Here is a 19,217-nt window from a genome sequence, read left to right as displayed (position 1 = left end):
GCCCAGGCTCCCAATCTGGCTCTGCCTGACTCGTAAACAGAGACCTGAAGGACTAGGGGAGGGAGCCATGGGGATTCCTTGGGGAAGAACAATCCCAGCACAGGGAACAGCTCGTGCAAAGGCCCTGAGACAGTTGTCTGGTGAGTCTGAGGAACACTGAGGCCAAGGTGGCTGGAACGGAGTGAGTGAGGAGGAGAGAACCAGGGCAGGAGGTCGGGGAGGGGGTGGGGCAGGGATGGAGCAGGGCCTTATAGGGGAAGAGGTCCTGGGCTTCTACTCAGAGTGAGGTGGGAAGTTCCTGGAGGGTCTGAGTGAGGAGGGACATGGACTGACTTAGATTTAATAGGCTCCTTCTGGCTGCAGGTGAGGCGGGGGGTGAGTGTGGGGGCAGGGAGACCAGTGAGGAGACCGGAATATTCTAGGCAAAAGACGATTATCTAGATTAGGGAGTTAGCAGCAGACGCAGAGAGAAGTACCCAAGTGGCCAAAACCCAAAGCAGGAAAGCACAGGCACAGGGGGAACAGTTCCTCAGAGCCGCCTCTTTCCCGGAGAAAAGGCTTTCCCAGCATCCCCACCCCCAACCCCCGCCGCACAACGCTTGCATCTCATTGGTCAAACATGGGTAAACGTCCACCAATCCCAGGCAAAGGGGCGGGACCCTACGATTGGCTTGTATCCTCCTGCGAGACCACCTTCGTAATTCGTGGTTCCCAGTGCACAGTAAGAATGTCAAGCCCCTTGTTCAAAAATTATTAAGAACTTGTAGTCCGGGGCAGCAGAGCTTAAGCCAATCACGGAGTCTTCTGAGCACAGATCCCTGTGTAATCACATGGGTCACACACCCGTGAAGGCAGCTCTGATCTCACGATTCACCCCCTGGGCTGAACTGGGGTCCCCCAGACAGAATGCACGAGGGAGGGCAGTGGGGAGATGACCCCCGTGTGGGCTGCGGTCTCTGCAGCATGAGGTCCAGGTACATGAGTTAGTACCCCTGGCTCTGACGGTCCCTATCACAGGGTAACGGCCCAGGGAGTTACTGGGAAGATGTAGACAACACCCATCAAATGTGTAGAACAGTGTCACTTATTATTCCCGTTACCACTAGGGATGAGGTCTGCCTCTTTCCCAGCCTACTGGCGTCACACAGTCGTAGCCCCAGGGCTCCAGAGTTTCTCTTCCCCACCCCCATCACCAGCCTGAGCGCCTGCAACTCCCCAACTAGTCACATACCTTGTCTCCAGGAGAACCCGAAACCCCCAATTTGAAGTTCATCAGAGAGGCGGCACAGAGAAGAAACAGGATTATATGTCATCATAATGCTACACATTTCATAAAACACAACAGAAGCAGCACAACATATTATAGAAATAAAATGTTACAGCACCACTTTCACTCTGTAGAGTACTCTCAGCTTATTTTTGAAAACACTCAAATGGGTTAGGCCTGGTAGGTGGGGAGTTTTGATTGCTGTTTTCATATGAGAAAACCACTTGTTCTTTGTTCAAAATGCACCAATGCCTTTCCAATTCTGGACATGAACTCCAAAACCACCAGCCACCTGTGTGCCCTGGTCCCTGCCCACTCTGATTTCATATCCTCCTCATCACCACCCTCCGTGCTCCAGTGGCCTTTTCACTCCTCCTCCATCTCACCAGGAGACTTCCTAACCCAGGGCCTTTACAGTTGCTGTTTCTTCTGCCTGGAACCAGCTGTCTCCTCCTTACATCTCCATTCAAGAGTCTGCCTGGGAGAGGCTTTCCCTGATGATTTATTAAAATAGTCTCCAAATATGAAAATGAATCTACGTATGTATATGCATGACTGGGACATTGTGCTGTACACCAGAATTTGATACATTGTAACTAATGGTACTTCAAAAAAAATTAAAAATAAATAAAATAGTCTCCCACATCTGTCCCTGTCCTCCTACCAGATTTATCTTACTGGCTTTTATGCCATGTGACATGTTACACACCCCTGTGTCCACTGGCTTTTTCATGTCTCTTTCCGGCAGAAAACAAACTCCAAGAAATCGCCACTGATGTGACTTTGGGCCTAGAACAGGGCCTGGTACTCAGCACTCTCCATTAATATTTTTTAAATGATGCCAGTGGGGGTAAGAGGTGAGCCCAAATAGGTTGAATCACATACAGGTAGATCTCAGAGAAGTTGTGGGTTTAGTTCTAGACCATCTCAATAAAGCAAAAGTTGCAATAAAGTGAGTCACATAAATTTTGGTTTCCCAGGGCATATAAGAGCTATGTTTATACTATACTGTAGTCTATTAAGTGTGTAATAGCCTTATGTCTAAAAAAAAGTACATACCATAATTTAAAAATATTCTGTTGCTAAGAAATGCTGACCATCATCTGAAAACACCAGGTTACCACAAACCTTCAATTTGTTAAAAAAAAAAAAAAAAAAAAAAAAAACAACGCAGTATCTGCGAAGCACAGTAAAGCCAAGCACAATAAAATGAGGTATGGCTGTGTGGGCTTCTGCAAATCTCCTGTGCTGGGATGAGGGGTGAGGAGACGATCTGGACATGGTGGGTGTCCTCAGCCCAGCGTGGCTTTGCATCCTCAGCTGTGCCCTCCTGGCAAATCAGACCCAGCCCTCCGTGACTCAGACCCAGCCCGACAGAAGAACATTCTTGCGGCGACATTCAGCTCCATTCTGGTTTCCTGCAAGGGATCCGAGGCCCTGGTGCGCGTGGCAGCTCAGCTGTCAACTGACAGAGAGGGAAACAGGGCAGAGAGGGAGGCTGGTCAGGGCCAGCACTGTCAGAGCCAGGAGGGAGACTCAAGTGTCGACTTTTCACAACCTGAAGATTCAACTACCACCAACACCTCTCACGAGGGGGCAGCTGTATACCGCTCGGGGTCCTCCCTCCTTCAGTGATCCATTCCGCCCTAGTCAACGAGGGCTGACAGAGCACCTGCTCCGCACCAGCCACTGAGCTAGGAGTGGGGATACAGCTGTGAGCCAGGCAGGGCCGGCCCCCTGCCTCATGGAACCCACAGTCTGGTTGGTGTAGACGGATGATACGTGAGTTAACAAATACAAAAGTAAACTAAATAGAGGTTGGGATCTGTGCCACAGCAGAAGGAAACAGCGTGCTGTGTTAGGGAGTCAATAAGTGATGCTATTTTCACTCATTCTGGAAGGCTTCTTGGAGGAGGTGACAACATTCCAACCAAGACTTGAATGATGGGAAGGAGGTAGCCATGCAACAGTCAGGCAGGATGAGGGTTCCAGGCAGAGAAAACAGAGTGCAAAGTTCCTGAGGTGAGAACAAGGAACAAGTTCAGAGAGTTCGTGGAACAGAAAGAAGGCCCTGGTGGCTGACGGCCAGCCCAGCGGGGCAGCGCGTTGGGGGGCAAGACTGGAGAGGTTGGAACTTCCTGCTGGTTGTTCGGCTCACCCAGGAGGCCCTGGTGGTGATGAAACAACTGGGGCATTGGAGTCAGTCCTCTTTGTTCAATCCCCAAGGCTATGTGACCTCCAGCAGATCACTTAACACTCTTGGCCTCTGTTTTCTCATCTGTAAAATGGGACTAACAACTGTCTTCTCATAGTCACCATAAGAACTGGTGAGTTGAGGTTCAGTGGTTGGAATTCTCATCAGCGGGGTGAGCTCTCCTCCCTGCCACAGTCACTCGTTTATTGATTCATTCCACTAAAGCCAACTCGTATTTCTTGAGCACCGACAAGTGCTGACGGAGCCCTCTGCTAACATGCCTAGCATGGCAGCAAGCACACAGTAGGTGCTCAAGGCACAGCTGCTGTCAGTGCCTGTGGCTGTTCCCACTCTGCCAGGCCTCAAGTGGGGTTCCTCTCCCTCCGCCTTGGTGACAGGCACATCACTTGGGACACATGGTGGGGCCACCCAGCGTGGCTCTCAGCACTTGAGTAACTAGCCCCCTTTGGTATCTTTAGCCTTTATGTCCAGAGGGGAGACTGTCTGGGACTCAGGAGGCTGCTCTGTCATTAGAAGGCCCTTCCCACCACATTCTGACGATCTGGGGTCACCAGTAAATGAGACATATGAGAATCCCCGCCTTTGAAGTGCAAGAGACAGAAAATGAACAAACAGACACAGGATAGATTCTGGCAGGTGAGAAAAATCAAAATAAAAGGGTGAGGGGAGAGAGGGTAGCAGGAAAGAATGGAGGATAGGGTGACATTTGAGCAGTCTTGAACAAAAGAGCAAAGCAAGAGGCTATCTGGGGAAAGAGTGTTCCAGGTCATGGTAACAACATGTGCAAAGACCCTGGGGCAGCACCCATGGCAAGAAGGCATCAAAGCAACTTCTGCTCTCCCATGACAGCCATTCTTTTATGAGTAAGGCGACCTCTTCAACCCTTCCCCTCCCCCATTTCTGCCAGCTTTTAGGATCAAAGCCAGATTCTCCCATGGTGCACCTGGGCAGAGTGTCCGTGAAATCCAGTGACCACCGTGTTTCCTGCTTGCTGTGGGATATAACGTTGCTACAGCCTTCCACCAGTATTTCTGTGCTGTGTGACCATGAGTCACTTAACCATATGAACCCATTTCCTCCTCTGTAAAATGAGGCCTTGGGAGTACCTACCTCTAAGGGCTGGTAAGTGGATTATACAAAATGATACCTTTAAACAAAGTGCCAAATAGATACTAAGTACTCAACACATGCGAGAGATTCTGAATGTTGCTATTGGTCCTTCAGAGAAGTCTAGGAGACGCCAGGCTGGCCAGATCAGAGGTCCTTTTTGAAGAATTGAGTTGTATGCCCTCTCATTATAGGTGGGAAAACTGAGGCATAGAGATCGACAGGGACCTGCCCAAGGCCACACAGCAAAGAAAGGGACTCAACTTGGGCCCTGCAACCCTCTCCTGACCACCCCTAATCCTCCAAGGGATGTTACTAGTGCCCAAAGAGGGGCAGCTTTTGGCTCACCTCCGCCATCAAAGTCCTTAAACTCCAGAGACTTTACAGAGGGAGCCCCCCACCCACTTTGCTCTCAGAGGCTCGGCCAGGACAGCCTAGCCCACAGCGCCACCTGGTGGTCAGCACTTCCATGCGGGTCAAGGCTCCCGGGCCAGGAGCACGTTAGTAATTGTGGCTTCCTGGTCACAGCCCTCATGGGAGCCTCGCTTTACAGTTTACAAAGGTTCCTCACATCCTTCTCATACATCCAATTGCAAGGGAAGAAAGAAGGGACAGAAAGAAAAGCACAGAAGAGGAAGAGAGTATAAAAATAGAGCCTATATAAAATGTATATTACGGGACAAAAAAAGAAAAAAGAAAGCCTAGGAAGGAAAGAAAATGAAGGCAAAAGAGACCAAAATAATCAAGAAAAAGAAATAAAGAAAAAGACATTTGATAGAGAAAAGGAGAAAATATTCACACCAAGTTAGGCCAAGCCTGGCTCAGAAGGGCAGGAGCCAGTACCCACCATCCAGACAGTCCCAGCCCCGGCCTCCAGGCTGCCTCTGTCCCAAATGTGGGCACCCAGGAACAAGCATTGAAAGCCAGGAAGGTAGGACTCGGCAGGACTCCGCAGGCTCTGGGCACTGGCATGTCCCTGGCACCACCTGCTGGACAGACAGGACACTGCATTCATCCCCTGGAAGTTAAATTTGGGTGTAAATGTCTCCATTTCTCAGAGAAGGAAACCAAGGTTCTGAGAGAGATGGTGACTCCCCAAGAGATGGCTACTCAGCAAAGTACAGAAGCCTGCCAGTCCCGAAGGACAGGCGAGGGTGTCTGACTTCATAGGTCTCAGTCCAGGCCCTCCCAGTCCTCAACAATCCAGCCCAGCCCCAGAACAAAGCCAGGAGCAGAGCAGTGGTTAGAGGCACGTGCTTTGGCCCCACACAGCTGTCATGTGGGCTCCTGGCTCTGACAGTTATGAGCCTTCTTTCTTTTATTTAGCCTTGTTTCACTGATGCCCGGCACTGGGCCAGACACTGGGGCACAGCAGACAGGGTGAATGTGACTCCTGTTCCCCAGGTGCTTCATCGATGGAGGAGGATGGTAAGTATATTAACAGTTAAATTTAGATAAAATCACAAAGTGGCCAACACATTCCAACCTACCTTTGGCTTCCTGAGTGGCTCCTGACACAGTCCACATCAAGGACTGTAATAGAGTCAGCTCCATCTGTCATTTGAAGAAAATGAGTCTCAGGGGGAGCAGGGAACCAAAGGTTCGAGAGACTCATCGGCTGCAGGGATTCACCCACCTCTTGTTGCTCCATTGGTGAGCACAGCAACTCCTGGTTACCAGTGCCTCCCTCAGCCAGTATCACCATGGCAACTCCAGAGCTGAAAAGATGGATGGTCAAGAGGCCAGCGCTGGCCACGCTCATCTGGGCAGCGCCATCCTGGAGCCGGGCAGGGCAGGTGTGTTGGACTGGGTGGGGAATGGAAAGCTGGCGCTTTGCCCAAAGGCAGTGGCCACTCTTCAGCTCCAGCTGACATGCGGAACACGTGATCAGAACACATGGTCCCACAAGGGCCACTGGGACCAGAGCTGCTGAATTTTCAAGAGAAACCCAAAATCAAAATCTGGAAGTGAAATCTGCTGGTTCTGAAGTATGAGTATCTAATTCAAAATTCTAAAAAACACTGTATTAGGAAAACAAACAGAAAGCCCACATCTATTTCCAAGTATCAGCCCTCGGGAGGCCAGTTTGAGATCTCCTGTCTCTTATGAAACACCCCCTTGCTCTGAGCTGCCCGTCGTGCTCCACTTTGTACTGAGACAAAGGCCACCCAAGGAAAGAAACAATCCCGGGTTTCACTCCATTTGCTGATGCAACTCTGTGTCTGAGAAGGGATGTGACTTGCTCGAAGCTGCAGAGTCCTCACTTCTCAGCTCCCAGCCAAAGCTGCCCCGTCCATCACTCCAGGAGAATTCGCTTTTCTCGTTGCAGGCCCTCAGGGTGCAGAACAGGCAGACACTGCGGTTTCCTATAAAAGTGTCCGCCTGTAGGAAGGCATCAAATCCTCGCTGTTGACGCCAAATATAGATTGAAGTGACAGCCCTCTCCTTAGAGTGATTTGTCCAGGATCCAAACACTGGCTTCAGTTAATCCAAGTAATCAGCCCTAAATCCCACTAGGATTCACTCCCGTCTTTTACAGTATTGAGTCTCCTGAAATCTGTAATTGAAAGGCACAAGGGTCTCTCTCTGGGAGGGACCCAATCTGGCCTGATGAGGGCAAGCTCTGGGGCAGGCAGTTTGGGAGAAAAGGAGATTAAAAAAGAGAAGGGGTTCTGGTCTGCAATGGCAGGACTCAGGGGAGTCCCAAGCGTGGCTGTGAAAGTGGACGGCCTTCGAGAGAAGGGCACCCCCAAAGAAGCCTTTCATAGAGGTCAGAGTTTTCCAAAGTGAGGGGAAGGAAGGAAAGAAAGGAAGAAGGGAGGGAAAAGCAGGAAGAGGGTGAGATGGAGGAGGGAGGGAGGGGCAGGCATAGGGCAGGCCTACCTAGCGAAACAGGTCTGCGGGCCAATTCGGCCCAGGAAATGAGATTTCCCTGTCTGGGCAGCCCGACCTGCAGCTTCATAAAGATGGCCTGGACTCGCGAGAACCGGCTCACATCCCGGGACCTGACCCTCAGGTCCCCGTGCGTGGGCACAGCGGCTGCGCTGGCGTCTGTTCTGATTGGCCCGTTTGCGACCAGCGTGGATTCTGATTGGCCGGGAACCAGCGGGGCCACGTGTTGCCTATTTGGAACTCCACTCCAGCTCCATCCCAGATCCCAGACCGGAACCGACCTTGCCAGCTGGGGTCGAGGATGACTCACTCCCCCGACCCACCCTGATCCCTGGGCACATGTGAGACCGGGAATCCTGGCATGACACCCAGAAGGCGGCCAGGAATGCCTGGAAAAAGAGTCATATTTTTCCACCATCACAGTGAAATGGGAACTGAGGATCCAAAATAAAGTGAAATACAATACAAAGATAGTTATTTTCCTGGCACACTTGAGGCGCAGATCTGCCATGCAACGTCGTAGGACTCATCTCTTCCCTGCAAGGGAATATATATTATTGCTCTCATTTTAGACAAGAAAACTAAGTTCAGAGTGGTAGCTCACTGAGCAGGGGTCGCTGCATCAAGGACCCTGACAGTATTGATGAGAACTGTCCTCCATGTGATACTCAAAGCTGTTGCTTGTAACTCTGGCCAGTGGAACCACCCCCACACCACCAGGGTTGGCCCCAAAGGAACCCACCACAGATCAAGGTATTTGTATTATAAATCGACTTTTAATAATAATAAAAAAAATCTATCACGAATTGAGAAGGTCTGTACAGTTTAAAGTAAACCAGTGCATGACGCCCTTGCCCTCAGGGGTAGGTCCTCTTGGTAGGTCCTCGTTTGCATCAGCGTCACCTCTGTCCAGCAACAAGCCCACCTCTTGCATTCTGGCGTGCCCAGTGGCAAGAGAAAGAACTACAGCCCCTGTGGGCACAGGGGCCAAGATGCTGGTGGGGCTCCCAGCCTCCGGGACCACAGGAAGCCCATATCTGATCTCACCCATCAGCCAAGGGTGGAAAGACATGCCCTCCCTTCTGTCTCTGCTGAGACATTTCCTTGCTAGCACCCAGGAACTGGAGGAGACAAACTGCTGTGGGTGATGATCCTGTGTAGGTCCCTGTGCCCAGAAGGTGGGCAGGGTGGCTTCCTGTCTCTCTGGCTGGCTGAGAAGTCCCAAATGCCCTGCTCTGAGTTAATATCAAAAAAATAAATTACAGAAGCCACCATTCAGTGTTTCCCAGCAGCCTCCTGCCCACAGAGGTCAGACACTGGCGTGGGACAGCCTCTCAGGTGGGTAGTTCAACCCTCTCCAGCTCCCAGGCCTGGCCTCGCCGCCTGTCAAACCCTTCAAACAGAACAAAGTAATTCATCCTAATACTGACCAACTGCTGGAGACGCAGGGCGGGTGGGAAAAGGAATCCTAGCTGACACCTGTAAGCCGTATCTTAAGACTCTAATATTAAAAAAGATGGAAGACTTATATTTTTTGAATTTTCAATAATTTAGTTTTTCTTTTTTTTCTTTTTTCTTTTTTTTTTAGTAGAACTGGGAAAAGCTGTCGATACTACATTTATGTTGGTCCCCTGTTAGACAATACAGCTTTCTTTGAAATTTTAAACGTCAAATATATAATCATTCAAACTGGAAGAAAAAAATCTTGACAATAACAATGACATTAAAACTCCAAAATAAACTGTAGAGATTTCACGCCATATAAATAAAGTCAGAGCGAATCTCAAGCCCGGGGCTGATGTCTCCAGTTCCAATGGCGCAGGTGTCAGACGGCGGTGTGGCTTCCTCTCGGTAACAGGTGGTGTGCCCTGTCCCTCCGTCTTTCCTGGCAGAGGCCTGGCTTTTCCGAGTCCACCAAGCAGGTTAGTACAGGGTTAGGGGTGAATCTGGAAGCTAAGGTGAGGAGGAGGAGGAGACACATGTGGTCGCCTGGAATGTGGACTTAGAAGGAAACCAATGGTTTCAAAAGTGCAGATTGAGCCGTCCCGAGGCAGCGGGGTCTGCAGGCCTCCAGCTGCAGTGACCACGACTTCTCCGCTGTGTCCTGGGGACTTGCGGGCAGGAGCCCAGGCCCTGGCTGCACCCATCAGTTCTGTGGGTCCCCAGCACCCCTCGGGCTTCTGGCAGGAGAATGTGCCAGCCCAAGGCAGGTCAGCCAGCTCGTCCAAGAGCGAGGATACTGGCTGTCCTCACAGGACGCGATGGAGGCGGCCAGACAGAGCCCGAAGCAGGCGGGAGAGGAGGCCTCGGGCCAGCCATGGAGAAGGCTGCATGGCCCCCAGTGTCCTCCCAAATCCCGGCTCCAGAGGGCGCAGCCAAGCACCGGGCATCTCGGCATTCAGAGGTCTCCGTCCACGGGCGGCTGGCAGAGGCGGTAGAGCCTGGTGGATGGAGGAGAAGATGAGGAGCCAGGCAGGCCGAGGCCTGTTATTACTGTTTCTGCATGTGATTTATGTGAACACATCATCCACACCCAGAAAACAAAACTCAACAGGTGTAAAAAGATGCAGAGTGAGAAAGACTGATGCCGCCCGTGCTTTCCCCGAGCAGTCCGGTCCCTCCTCCACAGGAGCCTCTGCTCCTTCCAGACGGGCAAGAGTGTACAAATACAGATGCCGTGTCCTTGTGTGTTTGTGAATTAAGATGCGTGTGTGGGTGTGCGTGCATTTTTCCACACAAGTGGTGGCAAAGGAGACCCAGCACCCTGCCCTGGGAGCCTCTCACTTATGTATCCTGGGGGCCTCTCCTTGCAGCCCATGGGGAGCTGCCTCGGTTTTCTTTCTGCCCTGGGAGGATTCTGAGCACCACCCCTGAGTAATTAGTTGTCACTAATGAGTCTCAAGCAGGAGAGACATCAGATCTGCTGTGGGGAGAATGACAGCAGGGGACCAGACAGGAGGCTGTGTCAGGGACATGGACAAAACAGGGAAGCAAGGAGGCGCAGTGATTAGGAGCGCGGCCCCTGGGCCCAGACTGCCTGGGTTCGGAACCGCAGCTCTGCTGTTTGCTAGCTGTGTGACCTTGGACAAGATACTTAACCTCTCTGGGCCTCAGTGTCCCCACCTGCCAATTGGGGATAATCATAGATCCTTGCCCACAGGGTTGCTGCTTGGAACAAATGAGTTAATATAGGTAAAGAGACCAGAATGTTGCCTGGAGCAGGGCAAGCAACACATAAAAGTATTTATAAGTAACAAGGGCTAAGAGAGTGCATGCAAAAACACATCTAAGATCTGCAAGTCAGCTCCTCTATTGCTCCAGCACTTTCCTGGTTCTGCTGATGTCCTGTGGTTACGTTAGACATTATCCTTGGGCGACTGAGTGAAGGACACATGGAAGCTCTCTGTACTATTTTCACAACTTCTTGTGAGTCAAACTGTTTCAAAATAGAGTTATTTACAAATTGTGGGCAGATGCTGAAAACAAAGCAGGGCAGTATGGATGGAGAGAGAAGACGCACTAAAATGAGTCAGTCCTGGAAAGGGGGCCGCACACAGCCCCGTGAGAAGGTCTGACATCTGCGCAGAGAGGCTGTGAGGACAGGAAGCAGCAGATGGATGGAGAGCTCTGAGGGCGGCAGGGTGGCAGAGGAAGAGCAGTGGGTGAGCGGGTGGGGGGCTCACAACTGCTGCCCCATGGCTCACTCTGGGGGCCCTGTCTCACTTTCCCAGCCAAAGTGGGAGCTCTGGGAGGTGACAGACTGAGCTGTTTCTCACAGTGGAGTCCCCATAAATGAGAGGTGAAGCCCCATCTGAACATCAGGGGATACGCCTGGGGTCAGGCTGGGAGTCTGATGCCCAGGTCCTGGCCTTCAGGGAAGGGAGGAGAGAGAGGGGAAGGGTAGCCACTCACCGCGGTGCACCCTGGGGCATCTGATCCTTGACTCGGAGGTTTTTGGCCAGAATCTCCACCCTGGGGCCCTGGGAAGAAAGAGGGGTGAGGCCCGGGGCCTGCCTCTGCTCGGAGTTCAGGGCGCTTACAGAAGCACGTGGGTGCGGGTGGGGTGGGGTGGGAATAATGAGAGGCCCCAGAAGCTGCAATCACATGGGAAGAAAGTCCAGGTCTAGGGCTGATGACCACCCAGTCCCCAGAGGCCCCTCCTTCCACCTGGGGGTGGGTCTACCTGGCCCTCAGCCCGCAGTGCCCGGGCCCCCTCACCTGCTTCCGCATGATGTCCGTGGCCTGCATGACGCACTTAGGCAGCAGCCCGTGGCTCCGCGCCAGGATGGCCGCCTGCTCCAGGGAGAGGCTCAGGGTGCTCCTGCCGGGGAGACGAGAGACGGCCTGAGTGAGTCAGGGACAACTTCCCGCCCCCCACAGCCTCCGAGACCCCACATGCCCAGAAACCCAGCGCCGCCCAGACCATCACAGCCTGGCAGGCCTCACATCCTGCTCTCTCCCCAGAAGAGCTCCTCCTGCTGCCCCCATAATGGCTGACTCACTCCCTCCCCTCCTATATCTTCCCTCCGAGAGGCCCCCAACCCCCTGCCCCTCCCCGCCCACCCAGCCAGTGGCTGTCACCCCCACACACAGCAGGTGTTTTACTGCTCTACCATTTGCACCCTCTAACACATCGGTGTCACACAGCAGGCACTCCTGCCTGTCTTGTCCTCCAGGACACTCCCTGAGCCCAGCTCAGATGTGGCACTAGGTCAGCATTTGCTGGAGGAATGAATAGAGGGACTCCCTTAATGCCTCCCGACTTGTCAGCGGAGCTTGAGATGGACACATCTGTTCATCCTTCACATCTGCTCTGAACAATTAAACACTCGCTCTGAGCCAGACCTCTTGGATTCAGATCCAGTCTGCATAATTACTCTGTGACCCTCAACAGGTGACTTAACCTCTCTGGGCCTCAGTTTCCTTAACTGTACAACAGGAATAATAATAGCACACTACTGACATTTTGGGCCAAATTGGGGGAGGGGGGATCCTGTACACTGTAAGATATTTAGCAGCATCCCTGGTCTCTGATCACCAGGATGCTAGTGGTACCTCCCTCCCCCTAGCAGTGACAACCAAAATAGCCTCCAGGCATTGCCAGGTATTTCTGGGGGGGAAGAATGGCCCTCAGCTGCAAACCTTTGGACTGGTCCCTACCTCGCTGGCTTGCCGTGAGCAGGAAATGAGTTAATTTGTGTGGAATATTAACAACAGTGCCCAGTAAACAGTGAGCACTCAACAAACGTTCATGCTGTGTGCCAGGCACTGTCCTAAGTGCTGAAGGGCAGGATGGCAGGGAACAAAACAGGCCCCCACCCTCACAGAGCTGGCCTGTACCGGGCGTGGCGGAGAAAACCTCATACACAAGTGAAGTACATCATACAGTGGATGGCGGTGAGGGCTGCCAGGGACAATGGAGCAGGGGAGGTGCTGGCGGTGGGGAGAGGGTGCAATTTTAAATAGGGTGGTCAGGGAGGGCCTCAAAGAGAAGGCGACATCCACCCCCTGGGACGAGCAGCAGGGACAAAGGACAGAAGTGGGAGTGTCCGGTTCTGCCCCAATCAGTGGGAGGGATCATTACTGCTCCTGTGAATGGAGGTTCCAACAGAGCCAGGTCGCACAGACTCATTCACGCCACCCACAGGGTGAGAGAACCAGAAAGTTCCGCAGCCCTCGTAGGACCACCTCCTCCCAAGGTCCCATTTCACAGACAGACAAACTGAGGCCCACAGCAGGCCAAGGCCTGACCTGGGCTCAATAGGTAGTGGCAGAACAAGGATTCAAACCTGGCGTCCTGCCTCCTGTCCTGGGCCCCTAAACTGCCCAGAGGCCCACCCAGTCCCCTCCCCGCCCCAGGCAGCTCACCTCTGCATGCCTGTGCCACACATGGTGATCTGGCAGGCCCCCAGGCGGTAGCAGAGCTCAGAGGAGATAGGGATGAGGCCGGCGCCCAAGCTCCCACTGGTGCCGGGCTTGGGGTGCACGAAGGACTTCATGAGACGGCAAAGCTCGTCCAGGGCATTGATGGGGCGGATGAGCTGCAAGGCAGACACATGGACGGTCAGAGGAGGCCCCCTCCCTGGCCTTCCTCCCCACCATCACCCTCCAGTTCAGCTCCCTTACTGCAGCCGTCCTCCCGGCTCACCTCCCTGGGGTGACAGCCCCAGGAACTCTCCACAGCCCCTGCGGCTGCCCCATGGGCTAGCATTCGGCATTCATGATATATTTTAGGCCTAACCTTCTCATCTGATTCTTTTCACCAGTCCAGATGTGCCTACAGCAAAGCCTGAGCGAATGCCCTGCCCCCTCCTGTCCTCTGCAAGCAGCAGCACCTCCCCACGAACAGTCTTCCCTCCTGCCCCCACCCTTCCAGCAGCGCCTGTGCAGGCACAAAACGCAGCTTCACCAGTTCTTCCTGCTTCATCTTAGTGCTCCGCCAGCCAGACTATCAAACTCCCAACGGGCCGTGCCCAACCCTCCCCTCAGAGCCCCTAACCTCACAGCCCCGAGGCCAGGAACCCCAAACCACTGTCAAATTCAAGGCCTGATGGAGCCTGGAAGGAGGGGAAAGAGCACACGGGAGGCGCAGCCCCTGGAAGGCCGACTGCGACACGCAGGAATGTGGTCCAGACAGCCAGGTCTTTCCATTGCTCAAGAAAAGCAAGACGCCTCTGTTTCATGGGGAATCGTCTGACTTTCAAGTGCTGGCAACACACATGATCCAGCAATTCCACTTTGGGGCATATATCCAGAGAAAAGTCTAATTCAAAAAGACACATGCACCCCAGTGTTCATATCAGCACTGTTTACAATAGTCAACACATGAAATATACACACACATATGTGTACACACACACACACAATGGAATACTACTCAGCCGTAAAAAATAATAATGCCATTTGCAGCAACACAGATGGACCTAGAGATTAGCATACTACGTGAAGTAAGTCAGACAGAAAAACAAGTATCATATCACCTATATGGGAAATGTAAAAACACGAGACAAACAACTTATTTACAAAACAGAAATAGACTCACAGACATAGGTTACCAAAAGGGAAAGGGGGTAGGAGAGGGATAAATTGGGAGTTTGGGATTAGCAGATACAAACTACTATATATAAAATGGATAAACAACAAGGTCCTCCTGTAAAGTACAGGGAGCTATATTCAATATCCTATAATAAGCCATAATGGAAAAGAGTCTGGAAAAATATATATGTGTGTATATACGCGTATGTATATATGTGTATGTATGTGTATATATATATAACTGAATCACTTTGCTGCACACCAGAAACTAACACAACATTGTAAATCAACTATACTTCAATTAAAAAAAAATTGTTGGCAACAAATTGAAAACAAAACAAAAATAATACTGCATGGCTGCATCTGATGTGGGGCTCCAGCCTCAGAGAAGTGCTGTGATGAACAAGCGAGATGTGGAAGGCACAGGTGAGTGGGTGCCAGCAAGAGTACATCACCTAAGGAATTCCAAAGCAGGTGGGGAAGAAGCTGGAAATTCTAGAATAAGGAGGAAGTTATCCCAGGAGACTTCCTGGAGGAGGGACTGCAGAAACCCCCAGGGCTTCTCTGCCAGGATTCCAGGTGGGATGCAACCCTGGGCCCTGTCTGACCCCACGAACCCCCAGCCCTGCCCAAGCTCCACAGCAGGGAAGGGAAGAGAGGACACACCTGGTCTATCTTCACGGCTGTGGTGCTGGCGTCCGTGGGCAGGTTAGACCGTTCCAGGTAAAACGCCCTGAAAGAGGAAGATGAGGCTGAGGGTGGGGCGGCTACACCCACCACCTCCCTAGCCCCCGCCCCACTGCAGCTGCAATCTCTCTGCCCTCTGACGACGTGCAGAAAGAAATCACTGAGAGCAGCTGGTGCAGCCTCCACGCCCAGTCCCCTGTCCCTCCAGCGATCCCGGGGGAAGAAGAGGCCCCCCAGGCAGTCCTCAAGCGCCCCTTCCGGGATGCCTGTCGGAACCAGCGCCCAACACCCCCGCTCTCCTCCCCGTCCCGCTGTGTCTCTCCTCTGAGCGCCCTCATCACTTGACATGCTATTCTGGTCTGTTTACTGGTTTATTGTTCATCTCCCCTTCTAGAACAGCACTCAGCAACTTCTTCTGTAAAGGGCAGAATAGTAAATGTTTTATGCTATGCGGACCTATCTCTGTAGAGATGCTACAAAAGCAGCCACAGACAGTACGTACATGGATGAACGTGGCTGTGTGCTAATAAAACTTTACGGACAAATTAGTGGGCAGGCCAGACCACCGCTGCTCTAGAACCTACATGCCACGAAGAATAAGCTTTGTTTGGTTACTGCTGACTCCCAAGCAAGCACCCAGAACAGAGCCTGGACCACGGACGGTCTCAACTGACAGGTGCTGAAAGAAGGAAGGCCTGATGAACGAATGATCACAGAGGTAGTATTTAAAATATTCAAAACACAGCACAGAACAGACTGATGGCATCATCGATCCAAAGAGGCCTGTAATAATACAGCTGCATGTTTTCCCTGAACAGACAAACGAAAGCATCATTCTCCCATTTCTGAACGGTGAAGCCGAGCCCCAAGACAGTAAAACCCTTACCACACCCTGAATTCCCCGCCTCCTCATACTCAGCCTACATTTTCCACAGAGGGAGGAGGTGATGCAGAAGTAGGAAGGGGTCAGGGTAGGGGCGGCAGCAGTGCGAGCTGCTGCCCTGGGCCCAAGGCTTCCTCCTGTCAGATGCGGACCTGACTCTCCTCTTCTCTCTGGGCGTCTCCTCTAGCAGGGCCACACCCCTCACTCACAGGCTCAAGAATCCCAGGACCCCTGTCCCGCTCCCACCCCCGTGCAGAACGGCACAGGCAGCTCCTCTCAGTTGGCAGCCAAGCAGACCCAGTTCAAAGCTCTGCTCAGCCACGAGCTGTGTGACTTGGGCAAGCTGGGTGTGCTCTCTGGGCCTCAGTTTCCTCATCTGCAAAGTGGGTTAGAATGGCCACTGGTGACTGTCATGAGAACCTGATGAGCTTGTGCAGGCAGAGGGCTTGGCACACATAGGTGCTCAAGAAAGGGCATTCTGCAACCCCTTGCATGCTAACGCGTACCCCCCAGGGCAGTGTCCAGAACCCCTAGCACGTAGCCCACATACATACCTGAGTTTGCGGTAATACTGCTGAACCTTCTCCAGCGACTGAGCATTGATCTCCTGCTGCAAATCTTCCGCAGCCTGGCTGCCTGGAGGAGGTGGCCCCTCCACGTTCTCCAGAGCTGTGAAGGAAAAAGAGTGGGACAGGTGGTTGGCTTCCGGTATGCACGGCCGTCCCCAGGGCACCCCACGCAGCACCCCACGGCACTCACCTTTCGTGAAGAGCACAGTGTGCAGCCTCAGGCTGGCCCCACTCTCCAGGCGGGAGGGCAGCTTGGAGAAGTGGTAGCTGTCGAGGTAGAAGACGACCTTCAGCGCCTGCCGGCTGCCCTCGACGTGGTAGAAGACGTTGGTGTCTGCAGGGGGACAGGGTGGGGCGGGGGTCTCACCACTGGGGTTGGAGAGGGGCCGTGCCTTTGTGGGGGCAGCTTTAAACCTTCCTACAAACCTCCACTGTGAAGTCCTGGGACCTCCCTGTCCGCCCACCCCCCAGAGGCACCTCAGGCAGCCCTGTCCTCCCACACTCACAAGAGCAGCCTCCCTTTCCACCTCCCTCAGCAGTTTGTTGAACCCTCAGACGTGACATTGATTCTGCCCAGCTGGAGAGTTGTCAGTTTATCTTCAGACCCTCACCAGTGCTCCTTGTACCCCTCACCTGGTAGCCCAGGGTCTCTCCCTGGCAAAAGCTGCCCTCAAGCAGGACCTGCATCTTATTTACACCCTAGGGGAGAGTTCATGGCAGGGGTGGCACTAACACCCCATCCTGCATCCATGGCAGGCATCACTAATCGACCAGTAGTTCTCCCTGAGCTCAACTTGGCCTACAGGCAGGCAGCCACTGCCCGCCAATTCCAATTGGTACCTGAAACGAAACCTGTTGCCCTTCTAGACTCTAATCTACACATTCTCAACAGGGTGCATTCATCCCCAAGGAGGTGAAAATTGGGTCTTGTGGGGAAGGCAAAAAAATTTTCTCTTTTTATATATAAAGCACAGATCTATGTATACAGTACACAAATAGATATATAGTATATCCACGATATTAAAATTTCATGCAGTGATAATTAGGGAAAATTACCTAAACAGTTCCTTATAAAGGTAATAATAATAATAATGATAATGATAATGATAGTAATAATAGTAATAATAGTAATAATAGTAATAATAATAATAATAATAATAATAATAATAATAAATAGAGCAATGGTTCTCAAACTAGCATGCTTCAAAATCACCTGAAGGGTTGGCTAATACACAGATTTCTGAGCTCTCCTTCCAGTTTCAGATTCAGCAGGTTTGGGGTGGGGCCTGAGAAGCAGGCTTTCCAACAAGCTCCCAAGTGCTGCTGGGGCAGGGAGCACTCTCAGAGAACCAGGGCTCTAGAACTGAGTCCAGCGGTTCTCAGGCCTGGCTGCACATCAAAGTCATCTGGAAAGCTTTTCTAGAATCCCATGCCCAAGAGCCACCCCACAGACTGAATCCGAATCACCAGGGCTGGGACTGGGACTGGGGCATCAGTATCTAAAAAGTTTCCTCGGTGATTCCAGCACAGCCAGGGCTGAGACCCACTAGGCTAGACTGTGAGCTCCAGGAGGGCAGAAACCATGGCTGTATTTCTCTCCACTGCGGCCCCAGGACCTAAAACTGTGCCTGACACATATCATGGGCTCGTAATTATGGATATGTGAATAGATGGATGAGTGGGCGGGAGGATGGGTAGATGGATAGATGGTGGATGGATGAATGATGGGTGGTAGATGGATGGGTGAATGGGTGGTGGATGGACGGGTGAATGGGTAGATGGATGGATGGTGCATGTATGAATGATGGGTGGTAAATGGAGGGGTGAATGGGTGGGTAGATGGGTGGTAGATGGATGGGTGAATGGGTAGATGGATGGATGGTAGATAGATGAGTAAATGGATGAGTGGATGAATGGGTGGGAGGGAGAAAGAAAGGAAAGAAGAAACTTAATTATGGTGTAAGTTCTTAGAAAATCTTAACAAGTCTCCAACCCAAAGAGAGACACCTCTTGGAGTTTTCATAGGAACCAGGTCTGGCTGCTGTTCCCTTTTAAGCACCTTTGGAGATGGCTGGGTTTATATAAAAGGAGCCCCTCTTTTTCCATGTACGTTGGGAGCATGAGGTTTGAAAGTGCTGGGTCCTAGGTCAACCTTAGGCAGCTGGCCTGGTAGTGGGGGAAGGACGGGGTGACCCCAGGGCAGTCCCTTCCACCCCAGAACTCCAACTCTCACGGTGGGGGTGGGAGGAAGCACTCACTGGCCACGTAGTTCTCGTCCAGCTGCTTAAAGGAGAAGGTGACACTGTCCAGCTCTGAGAGGGTCACCCAGATGTCCTCCAGCATGGTCCGTTCCTCCTTCTGCAGGAGGAAGACAGGGCGGAGGAGTCTCAGGTGCCAGCCCTGCCCCAGGGTTTCACTTCAAGATGCTGTGATTCAACTCTAGTTGACACACCAGGGCTGTGGCCCCACCAGGTGTGAGGTCTGCAGTGGGCTCTCCAGGGCTGCTCGTGAGGCTGTGTTTGCTCCAGGCTTGCCCTGTCCCTCCCCAGGTCAGAGCCCATC

At 52.3% G+C, this 19,217-nt stretch overlaps 1 protein-coding gene and 1 long non-coding RNA gene across 3 annotated transcripts in view; both read right to left on the bottom strand.

The window, feature by feature from the left end:
* Positions 1 to 609: 609 nt before the first annotated feature.
* Positions 610 to 7,836, bottom strand: LOC116147365 (uncharacterized). Of its 2 annotated transcripts, XR_010385024.1 has the most exons (4): positions 7,473 to 7,836; positions 6,080 to 7,146; positions 5,437 to 5,578; positions 610 to 2,732 (listed from the first exon to the last, which is right to left on the bottom strand). It is a non-coding gene; the product is annotated as an uncharacterized LOC116147365 (long non-coding RNA). The 2 variants fall into 2 exon arrangements; XR_004130881.2 differs by having other exon boundaries at positions 6,080 to 7,836.
* Positions 7,837 to 8,237: 401 nt separating this feature from the next.
* The window catches only part of PREX1 (phosphatidylinositol-3,4,5-trisphosphate dependent Rac exchange factor 1), a 175,770-nt gene continuing 164,790 nt past the window's right edge, over positions 8,238 to 19,217 (bottom strand). Inside the window, exons 33-40 of the mRNA XM_031433651.2 lie at positions 18,914 to 19,013; positions 16,846 to 16,989; positions 16,641 to 16,755; positions 15,183 to 15,249; positions 13,350 to 13,522; positions 11,700 to 11,802; positions 11,394 to 11,461; positions 8,238 to 9,922 (exon numbers count right to left, since the gene is read on the bottom strand). Coding sequence (XP_031289511.1) covers positions 9,880 to 9,922; positions 11,394 to 11,461; positions 11,700 to 11,802; positions 13,350 to 13,522; positions 15,183 to 15,249; positions 16,641 to 16,755; positions 16,846 to 16,989; positions 18,914 to 19,013 — 813 coding nt within the window. The 3' untranslated portion in view covers positions 8,238 to 9,879. The remainder of the gene's footprint in view (positions 9,923 to 11,393; positions 11,462 to 11,699; positions 11,803 to 13,349; positions 13,523 to 15,182; positions 15,250 to 16,640; positions 16,756 to 16,845; positions 16,990 to 18,913; positions 19,014 to 19,217) is intronic.

The sequence above is a fragment of the Camelus dromedarius genome, chromosome 18 (assembly GCF_036321535.1).
Source record: "Camelus dromedarius isolate mCamDro1 chromosome 18, mCamDro1.pat, whole genome shotgun sequence".
Lineage (NCBI taxonomy): Eukaryota > Metazoa > Chordata > Mammalia > Artiodactyla > Camelidae > Camelus > Camelus dromedarius.
The sequence above is the reverse complement of the archived record's forward strand: the minus strand, read 5'-3'. Positions and strand labels throughout refer to the sequence as shown.